The 12,843-nt window shown below is 38.3% G+C and overlaps 1 protein-coding gene across 10 annotated transcripts in view; it reads left to right on the top strand.

Moving 5' to 3' along the window:
* Nucleotides 1-12,843, top strand: part of LOC126279054 (RING finger protein 44-like) — a 102,873-nt gene that overhangs the window by 75,767 nt on the left and 14,263 nt on the right. For all 10 annotated transcript variants that reach the window (XM_049979471.1, XM_049979477.1, XM_049979479.1 and 7 more), the window contains 2 exons: nt 375-545; nt 6,325-6,460. In XM_049979471.1, the coding sequence (XP_049835428.1) occupies nt 375-545; nt 6,325-6,460 (307 nt within the window). The remainder of the gene's footprint in view (nt 1-374; nt 546-6,324; nt 6,461-12,843) is intronic.

Here is a 12,843-nt window from a genome sequence, read left to right as displayed (position 1 = left end):
GTCAGGTTGGTATCCCATTGCTATGCCAGGCATCTCCAGACATATCTTCACTTGTCATCAGGGCTCAGTTCGAAGTCGGACTCATCACTTGAAAACAACTATACTCCAGTCAATGAGATTCCAGGCCGAACATGATGTAAATCACATCTACCCATTCAGATAGTACCTTTGTGGTACGTCATGCTCTGTGAAATGACATTTTATGGAGGAGGGGAATTCTGTTGTATTCATGAAGCTTAGAAGTTAGAGCTAGTTCGTCAAGTTGAATAAGTTTTACATTGAATTGTTGAATCCATTATACTTGAATTTTGTAATTATACAGTTTTATGGTGAAACTACATATTTGTTTCTTTTTTTTCCACTTCTGTCTACAGTGCTATGTTCTCAAATGCTCCATTGTCACCATACAGTCAAGCTGATTTGGGTAGCCCTGATTCAACAGAGACTGAAAACTATGAAGCTCTGCTCCATTTGGCAGAGAGATTGGGTGAAGCCAAGCCTCGTGGACTGGCAAAAATTGAGATAGAGCAGCTACCCTCGTATAAGTAAGTACATTGAATTTCAGATAATTGTAGTTTCGCTATTGTAATAATGTAAGGAATGGGTGTAATTACTACCTTCAGGTAACTGGTTTTTGTTAAGTTGGTAAACTTCTGATTTCCCCCCCTCCCCCCATGCAGATGCCAAGAATGACAACATTTTGTCGCCTGTAGGACTGAAACATTCCTCAATTATGCGCATTCAATTATTTCTAAGACAGTATAATGCCGTCCATTATGGTTTTAGTTGCAGAATTGAAAGACCCTACTTAAGCATTTTGTGTTATTTCTAGGTTGCTAAAATACTTTATTAATATTTCATTATCACAAATCGCTGTCATCATCTCTGTTATGTGGTACCACATCTAAAATATTGGGAGGTGATGTTGTCTGAGTGTAACCTGACCAGGCTCTAATAAAACATGAACCTCCCCTATATTGCTTTTACCATATTTATATAAAAATATTAACAATAAAACTAATTGATCTAGAATTTTGTCCAAAATATATTAAAAGTGCAGCAAACATGATATATTTCTAATGGAATGAGTATCAGTTCAGTTCCACATAATCTTGGAATATTAATAAACATGAAATAGTGAATGTTTACAGAATTCACTGAATGTTACACTGACTGAAGACTGGAACAATTCCTGATATTCACTAAACAAGTAAGCAAGGTCCCACAGTGTCTGGAATATTATAAAGTGATGAGTTATGAGATGCAAAAAGCACTAGCCAACACACATCTGTCAGATTCAAAGTTTTGATGTGGTCTAAATGCTTAACCAATGAAAATCCCCACCCCTAATCCTTCCGTATTGGAAGTAGCCAAGTGGCTTAATGGCGGACACCATACAACATACATATTTACTAGCATGTAACAACACATAAGTCTATATGGAGTATGGGTAAATGTACAAAGGAAAGGAATAGCTCACAGACACTGCAAGCACACACTTACGTGCAATTTAAGCTGGAGAAGAGACAAAAATTTAAAAAATATCATTGCAGATGAATTTATAGCATGTTTAAATGCTGAAAGAGTAGAGGAAATGTTAAAAGAGAGTACATGCAAAAATACAATATTTTGGCAGTTCCTCAGAAACCATGTGGCTGACTTGTGTCAATTCCACCAGCTGAAATGTCTTTCGAGCATGTTGGGATTGACCTCCTTGGATGATTTTCAACGTCTGCTAGTGGCGATAGATGGGTTATTGTTTGCACAGATTATCTGGCATGCTAAGCCATTACAAAAGCCGTGAAAACAGCCGAAGCATTTGAGGTAGCCAAATTCATTGTGGAAGACATTGTATTAAAACATGGCACCACAAGGTCGTTAATTACGGATTGAGGGAAAGTGTTTCAATCAAATCTTGTGACAGAGAAAAACTGTTGGTGCAACATTACTCATCACATGACTGCCTACCATCCGCGAACTAACTGGCTTACTGTATGCCTTAATAAGACCTTGGCCGACATGCTATCAATGTTGAGCAGAGCAACTGGGATGAGGTGCTACCTTTCGTGACATTTGCCTACAACACCGCCAAACAAGACACCACAGGATTTGCACCATTTTTCCTGGTGCATGGGCATGAGACGACTACGATGATGGACACTGTGTTTCCGTTACACCCTGATCATGTGGAAGACGACTACGTCAGCCAGGTGTTAACCAGAGCTGAGGAAGCTCTGCAGTTAGCTCAACTCCGCATACTGCAGGCTCAAGAAAATGATCGCCGAAGGTACGACACGAGCCACCGCCCTGTTGTCTACCAGCCTGGTGACGTCATCTGGATCTTCACTCCTGTTCAGAAGGTTGGTGTCTCTGAGAATCTCCTTGGGCACTACTTCGAGGTTGTAGGACTGTTGTCTGATGTTACTTGTGAAGTTGAAGATTTTGACCCTGATACAAGACTACGAAAGGTTAGAGATACAGTCCACGTCCTTCGAATGAAGCCCTGTAAGGATACTACAACCCAGGGTAAATTCGAAGCTCCAGCGACAGGCAGCAAGCGGAAAGGTGACGGAAGAGTGTAGAAGCAAACGAAGTTCTCAGATCACCGCCAGGGCGAAAATCAGTCATCAGGAGTCGGAGTATGCAGGACCGATGACTCGTTCACAGGCAAGGAGGGCGTAACATTGAGACGCTGTTCTGTTATGGAGGGAGCTGTGTCTCACAAGAAGCTGAGTAGCACCGTGGTGTAGTAGTGATGATACTAAACTTGCATGGAGTATTGTGAGTTCAAATCTCACCTGGAATGTACAATTTTAATTTCTATATTCGGTTTGAGTACTTTCTAGAAATATCCACAAATATGAAGAATCATTGTACTAGAGTGTTCTGTCGCTGTATGTATACTGTGTGTGCTCTGGCCGGAGGCAGTTTGCTCCGCACTCTTGTATATGCAAGTGCTGAATAAACCTTCATTAAGTGAAGTTAGTGTTCGTCATTCATCTACTTACACCTTCTTCTATGTGACAATATCAACAGTCCTAGTAGTCACCGCCATTCATTACGCACTGTCGCGAACTATGAATAAGAGCCTCTGTGCCATTCTTATAGAAATGGCTAGCCACTGTCTTACAGCTTTGGCAGCAGCATCTCAGTGGGAAAACGTGCCATCTTTCATAGGCCCAAAGAGATGGAAGTCTGGAAGTGCTAAATCAAGCTTGTACAGGTGATGTGGTTAAACATTCCATCCAAATTTTGAAATGAGTTCTGAGGAAGCAAAACTGTTGTTGGGCCTAGCGTTATTGTTGTGAGCAGAACTTTATCTTCTTCTCTGGCCTAAGTCTGGAAATTCGTGCTTTTGGCCTAGTCATTGTCGCCATATAGAGTTCAGAATTGACAGTTACCTTAATCTCCAAGATATTCAAAAGAACCACACCTCGCCTATCCCAGAAAACTGTGTACAGACCTGTGTGTAGAATTTTGCCCTTGTTGGAAAACTGGCGTGTCTCCACTTTGTGGACTGTCTTTCGGATACCAGCTCATAGTGTTAACATCTTGTCTCCAGTGATAATGGTGTTCAGATAAATTGTCACCTTCAGGCCAGCACATCTTAACAAATCCCTTATCGCACTACTTTTGCAATAACAGAGATAGTATAACAACTTCTCTAAGGCATTTCATCCTTTTTAACACCACTTTTAATGCAGTACCAACTGCCTCAGCATTACTGACGTCTACTGTGCCATCTCCATCGCCACCTTTAGCTGTTTCATTAGATTTGAATCGTCACAGTTCAGTGGTGAGGAATTCAGTGACACATTTTAATTTTATATGTACTCACTTCAATATCGGACACCTGCTGCTACAGGACTAACAAACCTAATGAAACATTAGTGGGAAGATTCAAAAATTAGTAATACACTAACACAATCTGGTGCAAATACTCAACAAACTTGCTACGCATCGATAATGATTATTCCCTCTACCTTTTCCTTTCTTTCTGACAATTCTAAGTACAACTATTTCAATGTGTGCCTTTATTTTATTTTTTAATTATTATTTCCAAAAGCAATCACTAGATGGGGGTTATTGAGGATATGGCATTACGATTGTTTTAAAAACTGTTAATGTTAGAAAAGTGGCAGCTCGGAAATTGGCAGAGTAGTTTCTTGTCAGTAAGCACTTAAAGGAACCATGTAAAAAGTTTCACATGAAGGTGTTTGGATGATACTTGTAAAGGTCTAGCTCAGTGACAACGCCTCGGATCACTTTATTCATCTTTTGGTGATCTGTCACCTTAAGAAAAAACTGTTTACAACTGGTTTACAAATTTTATTGCACTCACGATTCAGTCAGCAACAAATTTTGTAATGGTCAACCAAAATTAGTCGTTCCAAGCAATGTTGTTGCTATGTGTATGAGGATCAGCACATGACTTTGTCAACAGCAACAGTGGGTATAGAAATTCCCATCAGATCACTAAAGTTAAGCACCATTGTAGGTGACTAGTATTTGGCTGGGTGACGCTCTTGTTTCACTCTGCCTTTACAGGAGGGGTGGTGGCGTAAAGTCCCTGATCAGCAGTGTTCAAGCAAATGTCATTTATTAAATTCCAGACCACTTTGCAGTGTCTCATGAATTGAGGGTGTGCAACATTATTGTTGGTGATCCATCCATCTGATGGGCACGTTAAGCTCAGCAGTCACCTTAGTGCTCTTCAGGAGAAGCAGGCTATGCCAGCACCAGGTTCCCCCCTCTCCTTTCTCTCCTCATTATTTAATAAATATGTAAAACACACACACACACACACACACACACACACACACACACACACACGGCTTACCATTTCCGGCAGCTGAACATATCCTTTGGGGTCGTGGCGTTTGACTGTACTTTAGTTTTACTTCCTGTGAGGTAGTGGTGTATTAAAGACTCCAATACTTGAGATGTTGCAAGAACATGTAGCTGTGAAAGAGATCGTTTCCCAATGGATTCTACACTATTTGGCCAAAGCTCAGAAACAGCCTCTTGCCAATTGGGGTTAGGAAATGCTCAAAAAGTCAAGTGAGGGTGTGCAAAATATGTATACAACATTGTAGCAGAAGACAAAATTTGCATATCTTTCAGCAAGCTGGAAACTTAAGTAGCAGTCTACTGTTTGAGTTTTAAAAAGGGAAGCTAAACAAACGAAAGTGGTTCGTTCACAAAACAGGAAAATTGTAGCTATTTCTTTGATTACAATGTATGTGTTACAATAGTTGATGTATGGCATTGATGAACAGTTAATGCTAAATGATTCATAACAGTCTGATTACCACAAATGATTGATGAAATTAGATTAAAACAACCAAAAGCCTGATGTCATTCTGCATCATGACATAAAATAGTAGATTACTTGATAGAGGAATCAATTCCACACTGCCTGTATTAACCTGATTTCATCTCCTAAAGACCTTTTTTTGTTCCTTTATTGCAAACTAAAAAACACATTCAGATTTTTTATAACCTCGAGAAACTGATGGAATCCTTCCAACATTATGTTGAGTGCTATACAGTAGCCAGAAACAGGAAGTATTTCACCACTAACAAGTGGGATCATTTAGCTAATGTTGATTGAACTATGGCAGGTAATGAATCTTAAAAACTATTTCCTCAAGAAAGACAGCGGTTTGTGAAAAAATATTGTTGGAAGAACAACATTAAAAATATCTGTTAGTTAATGTTTTACTTCAGAGTTGGTGAATGTTGAAGGAAAGTGAATAAATAAAATTAATAACACATGTAAATGTGTAACTTCTAGTAAAATTTATCTTGCAGTTATAAGAACAAAACATGATTATTGTACACTTTTAACATGTAATCGCACTTAACCTACTGATGACAGTGAAAATCTGATGAGCTGGGCTTTTGATAAAGCAGCCCTTACAGAAGGCATGTGTATATTGATTTCATATTTCTCAAAAGTATAAGAAAATTAAATTTTATTTGGCTTTCAGCATACTGAATTCAAAGCAGTGTATGTGAAATGTAAAACCCAAGTGAGATTTGTGTGTGCCTCTTTTGCCAATCAGTCTGTCAATAATTAACAAAAACATGGGAAATCATTTTTTCTTAAACTTGTGTGTGATATGCTTGTAAAAAGATATTCTTATGTTATTTCATATTTACTTCTTTTTGTGAGCAAATGTGTTGGAAAATTTGAGTACACATTATTAATCATTGTAGCATCCTATAAATGAAATTATCATTGAGACGACATAATATCTTCATTGTCTTTTACTATTTAAATTGGTGCATATGGTAGTAGTAGTTTTCTTCCTGTCTCAGGTTCAACGCAGACACACACCATGGTGACCAGACGTCATGTGTTGTATGCATGTGTGATTTTGAAGCCAGGCAGATGCTTAGAGTTCTTCCTTGTTCACACGAGTTCCACGCAAAGTGTGTTGACAAGTGGCTGAAGGTACCAACTCTACATTATTCAATGTTGCATTAATTAACATTGCCTCAACATATAAAAGTTAAAGTGTTTGAATAGAAATCGGATCATAATGCAAACAGAAATATTAAATTGCTCTGTCATGTTTTTTTTTTTTTTTTTTTTTTTTTTTAAGTAATTAAACATTATCCTTCGGCAATCCATTAGATGAAAGTTCTTTGATTCTTAATGGATTTGTCTTGCTTATAAATGCATTTTATCCCTATTGTAGAAACTCCTCTTTTGCTGTTAAATGTTGATTTACTTGTCACCATAAGCCACTAGACATAAGTTGTAGTTAGGAAGATACCCGAAGGTTTTAAATTATTGGTGCCCCACTGTATCAATTAACAGTTACCGAGTGTGTTTTGGAGAATTTTTTCCGATCAGTTCCTTGATTAACGTAAAGGACAGAGGCAGTACTTAGATTTTGAATTATACAAACTGTTTGGAAAGCTACTTGGTTCACTACAGATAACATGACTCCTTTTGTGAACACTAATTGCATGATTATCTTATCATAACATAATTGGTCCTGCATATCTAATGTACACTGGGTTAGTTTGATGATAAAACTAGAAAGTTTCAGAATCATCCTACTTTCCTGTAGTTTAACAATTTCTTTACACGTGTGGTTACCATGTTCTGATGAACTAAACTTGAAGAGGATAATAGAAATATTTTATCCAGCTGTCTTCCTTCTCCCCCCCCTTTTTTTACTGAATGCAAAATAATTTAATTACCCCTGTATTGTATAATCTGAGTACTTCAGTGACGTGAATAATAGTCGTGGTTTCAGTTTGACACAGCAGTGTGCACACAATAATAATAATAATAATAATAATAATAATACACAAAGCAATCACTCATATAAATACATCGGCTACACCATTGCAATTTCATAACCACTTCTACCACCCTTTAGATCACATAACATCAACAGATACGAAGAAAGAAAATTGGAAAAAGAAAACACTGCGTGGCAAGTACCCTTATCATCTAACACAGCCACACATCGATCGAGACGCATCCAACATATGGCTAAGAAAAGGCAATATATACAGCGAGACGGAAGGATTCATGATTGCAATACAGGATCAAACAATAAACACCAGATATTACAGCAAGCATATTATTAAAGATCCCAATACCACAACAGATAAATGCAGACTTGGCAAACAACAAATAGAAACAGTAGATCACATCACAAGCAGATGTACAATACTAGCAAATACAGAATACACCAGAAGACATGACAATGTAGCAAAAATAATAAATCAACAACTTGCCATACAGCATAAACTAATAAAACAACACGTTCCCACATACAAGTATGCACCATAGAATGTACTGGAGAATGATGAATACAAATTATACTGGAACAGAACAATTATACAAGATAAAACACCACCACATAACAAACCTGACACCATACTTACCAATAAAAAGAAGAAATTAACACAACTAATCGAAATACCCATACCCAGTACAACAAATATACAAAAGAAAACAGGAGAAAAGATTGAAAAATACATCCAACTGGCTGAGGAAGTCAACGATATGTGGCATCAGGATAAAGTTGACATTATACCAATTATACTATAAACTACAGGAGTCATACCACACAATATCCACCAGTACATCAATGCAATACAGCTACATCCAAACTTATATATACAACTACAGAAATCCGTAATTATTGATACATGTTCAATTACCCGAAAGTTCCTAAATGCAATATAACATATACCATACAGTTAAAAGGAAGTCACATTTGATCAAGGTCCACGTCACTTTCTACTTTAGACCAGACATAACGTCTGAGATAAGAAAGAAATAATAATAATAATGTAGTCCACACAAGAATTTTGCAGTTCAAGCACTTACTTGTACTTACATATTGAATAAACTACTATTCATGGCAATCTCATAATTACTGTATAGCTCAATACATAGCCACTTACTATCCTGTAAAGCTGCTAGAGTGCTGCAGTCTAACGCTGAAGTAACTATTCACGAGAGTTCCTTGTGTGGTGAACATACATTTATTACAGTCACAGAATTGTGCTCTCTCTCTCTCTCTCTCTCTCTCTCTCTCTCTCTCTCTCTCTCTCTCTCTCTGAGTCAGCATTCAAATAGGTATGAACACATTGTGCACAGTATCGTTTGGCAATGAACGTAGTTCGCAGTCTGATCCTATTTTCACAGTGGGAATTATTGAAATATGACACTGTCCAATTAATTGTTTAAACAGTCAACAAATCGGTGAACAGACTACTGGACACACAATTTAGGTAAGGCACAATACATTTTCTGACCTGCAGTGTGTACTTGTATGCACACACACGCTCGCGCCTGTCTTCCTACGTTGTCCTCAGTGGAACTTTCCATACATTATAATAAATTTCCTAGTCTTGGTAGACAAAGATGTTGTACCACTTATAACTTTCTACAGACTTGACATTTTGACTGAACTGTCTGGCTTAAAATGGCTTGCAACAAGTATACAATAATAGAAAATGAAGTTAGCGATTGTTGTTTATTTGATTTTCACAAAGTGCAATTGAATATTTACATTCATGAGTAACTGAATAGTCATTTTAACAAGAACATTGAGAAATAGTAGTAATTTCTCTTGAACTATGCTGGATAATTTGCCTACCTTTGAGATTCTGTTGTAGTAACAATGTTTTAACTAAGGATGTTAATCACCCCAGAATTAAATGAGTGCAAGTGTTGCTTACGCATTTTCATCATTGGTTGTGTAAATGCTTTATCAAGTTGTATGCACCTTGGGAAGTCCAGGAAAAACCAGGGAATTTTTTAGAATTCCAGGATTTTTCATTGGTTTAGTTTTTAGTTAATTTTTTTGTAATTTTGACTGATGAGAACTGATATCCTAACAAAGAAGTTTCCTTTAGCCCACTACTGCAGAATAATTCTGCAACAATAAAACTTAAATGAGAGAGAAACACCAAAATTAAATTAAATTGCAAAGAAAGTGCACCATTTACGACGACATTGCACACATAAGTGTCTGCAGACAGCAAAATGTGTCAAGGGCCTCACAACAAAAACTATGTAGTACTTCCTAACAAAAAACAAACTGCTTTCAACGAGCATGGTGTCACAGCTGTTTACATTAGTTTCATTTGATCAGGTGCCAGTGGACTCTTGGACGAGCAGAGCTGAAGTTGCATATGAGCAGATTCTTATCCCACTTCTAGCTACTTGAAGTGTGGCTGTTAGCTCTGTAAGCAGTAGCAGGAGTTAGTCTCCACATGATTCATGTTTACGTTTCACGATTTTTCGTTCACAGCTCACACATCAAATGAAAACAAAAGGGAGTTTTGAGGATGGGAGCTATCAAGTGAAAAATACATGATGTAATTGCACAAGACTAAAATATGTTATTAGTTTGTTTCCTGATTTTATTTTATTTACATGTTACTGACAGGCAAGGATTAATTGTCTTGCAGAAAAATGAAATTACATTTGTCAGTTTCTTAAAGAAATTTGGCTTTTATTAATCTCTCCCGCAGAGGCAGCCAGTTTATTTAAAATGGTTTCATTCTACACTGTTGGCTAGTTTCAACTGTGCACTGAATTTCAAGTGCATGTTTTCACCTTCTGGACAAACGGCATAGTGCCATAATAAAGAACTTAAAACAAGAGATAATATAGTAATGTCACTCCAAGAAAATTGGCATCCCAAAAACTACACTGAAAAGTGTAATAGCAAGTAGGGGCATACTTCAGTGTGAACCTGGAAGTAAATATGTGCACTTTAAGCCGAATTATGCATTTTAGTGTGGTTTTTGAAGTTCTTGGAATATTCTGATGTCCTGTTTCTTTTATGACATAACGTGGGATATCTTAATGCTGTATACGTATGAACCTACACAAATGTTCTCTTGAGGATGACTAATCAGACAAATTTGGTCAGTAGTATAAAATAAAACATTTTGTTTCAAATACATCAACAGCTTAATTGAATTTTACAATTCAGTCTTCTGTGAAACAAAATGTTTTTCAATCATAAGACATGTTTCAAATCAACACTTGTCGTACCTCCTCTAGGCTTGACGTTATTTCTTATCACGTCTAAAATTTACAGAACATCATTCTTCAGTAATTTAGAGACTTGCACACACAGTGTTTTTATGATTGTAACTTCCCACAAGACTTCATATTCTACTCCAGGAATAAATATAAACTAAGACTTATATACCCCCAGGGGGCTCACAGGTTGTTTGGAGTTTGTGCGTGATGCCCATGGGGCCTCAACTTACAGCAGCCCATTCTTCCTTCCTGTGCTGTATTTCCTTCCCGTGCCCCTCCCTCCCTCCCTGCCCTTCCTTCCCCTCTCACAGTGGCTACTCACCTGGTTTCCTGTATCCCTTGCGGTTTCCTTCGCTTTTTTTCTTTCATCCTCTTGGGTGTTTTGGTACCCCTTTGGGGTTTGACCTCCACATCAAAATTTTCTGTCTGTAGTGTGAGCCATTTGGGAAAGAACTCCCTCCCTAAAATTACGGCATGGATTCCTCTCTTCCTTTCCTTCCCCTCTCCCTTCCCTGTCGCACAGCCCCCTCCCCCCACCCCATCCGACTCGCTAGTTCACCAACACATGTAGCTTGTCTGTGTGGTTTGCCTGTTATGTACCCATCTGGCTGAGGCCCCTGACACCACAGGAATCAAACTTCTGATACCTGAACTGTTGTGCCCCCCCCCCCCCCACCATGTATGTCTAGGAGTGGTTGCTAGTCATTCCAGAGCATCAGAACTCCCTGCAGTGCCACCTTGCCAGAAGGCCCTTGCTGTGGCTGGGTGGTGCCCATGAGGAGAGCCCCTGTCAAAGTGGGTGGTATCAGGACGGATGCTTTGCGCATGAAGTGTATCAAACTCCAAAAATCTGGCAGTCTCTTTGAGTGGTAATGGATCACTGAATGCTGTTTCTTATGACTCTGCGGCCTTCCCATCACTGGCTACACTCTGGGAGAAGGGCCAGACTTGTCGACTTCAAGTGAAACACTTTCTCCGCTACACGGTGTGTACTAGGTCAGATGGAAACACATTCACCGCCACAAAGCCACTATTTTTTGTGAAAAACATTGAAGACAAATTTGTTGAAGCGGAGTCTCTCGGTAAGATACGGTTGGGCTCCCTGTTGATTAAAGCTGCTTCTGCCGTCCAGTCTGTAGCTCTTCGTGCTTTTCATCATCTTGGTGACATCTTGTATCCTACACCTCACCAGCCTATGAATGTGGCCCAGGGACATCATGCTATAGGCTGATAAGGAAATCCAGGCTAATCTGGAACGATGGGGTATTCGTTTTGTTCGATATGTGCAAAACACTCGTAAGGAGAACTGGACTGATACTGGCACCTTTATTCTGGCTTAAGAGGGAGATACTATAACGGTACCATCGAGCACCTTAAAACAGCAATTGATGATAACATTATACCTCTGCAAGGAATTTTTGAAAGTTATGACCGTGAGACAACCTAGTGGAAACAGATCGATCAAACCAAGATTCATTTTCGAAACATTCCATCAGAGTATAAACAACAGTTAACAGTGGAGCAGGAACAGATGTCCTCCCAGCACAAAACTAAGTTTTAACATCACATATTAAAACTGGTCGCCAGCCTTATTAGGCATTCTTGTGTCAAGCTATAGAATAAAGCAGAAGGCAGTGCAGAGACCAATCTAACCATCCTTGACACACACCCTAAACTCTTTCATTATACCTGTTCACACAACAACACAGTAACCAAACCTTGCAGATACATGTGCTACTAACTAGTAAATCAGACAAACAAAAGGCCAAGGAGATAGTAAAGTACGACATATGCTTAACACGTACCTTAAATGAACTAGGTGCGACAGTTTATAAAACAAATTACTGACACACATTTCACTAGTAGCAATACTGAACAGGGAAAAGCTTGAAATGATTCTGAATTTAAATCAGGGGGTCTGCTAATGATTGTACTCTGTAACTTTGTTGCTTAGTACTGGGTCTCTGTGCCTGTGCATTAACCAACTTGCATTAGAATAGATAACACAGTGAATAGTTCTTTCTTAAACTCAGTTTGAAGCAACTAAACAGAATGAAAATCTAACAACACTTGGTCTGAAGGAACCTTTGCATCCCTCCATTAAATAGCTAGCCTTGTACGTGAGGGCCCTTAAACTTTCATAGTTTGAAGAATGATGCTCATTAACAAAACTACACCAGTATGTGTGAGAAATGGCAATTATTCTTATTAATAATTAAGTAAAGAACAACAAACTAGAACTCTTTAAATAACAAAAGTGCAATCATAAGTAGACTTCAGAAATATAATTGGCTGTGCAACTAACA

This window comes from Schistocerca gregaria, chromosome 6 (assembly GCF_023897955.1).
Source record: "Schistocerca gregaria isolate iqSchGreg1 chromosome 6, iqSchGreg1.2, whole genome shotgun sequence".
Lineage (NCBI taxonomy): Eukaryota > Metazoa > Arthropoda > Insecta > Orthoptera > Acrididae > Schistocerca > Schistocerca gregaria.
The sequence above is the reverse complement of the archived record's forward strand: the minus strand, read 5'-3'. Positions and strand labels throughout refer to the sequence as shown.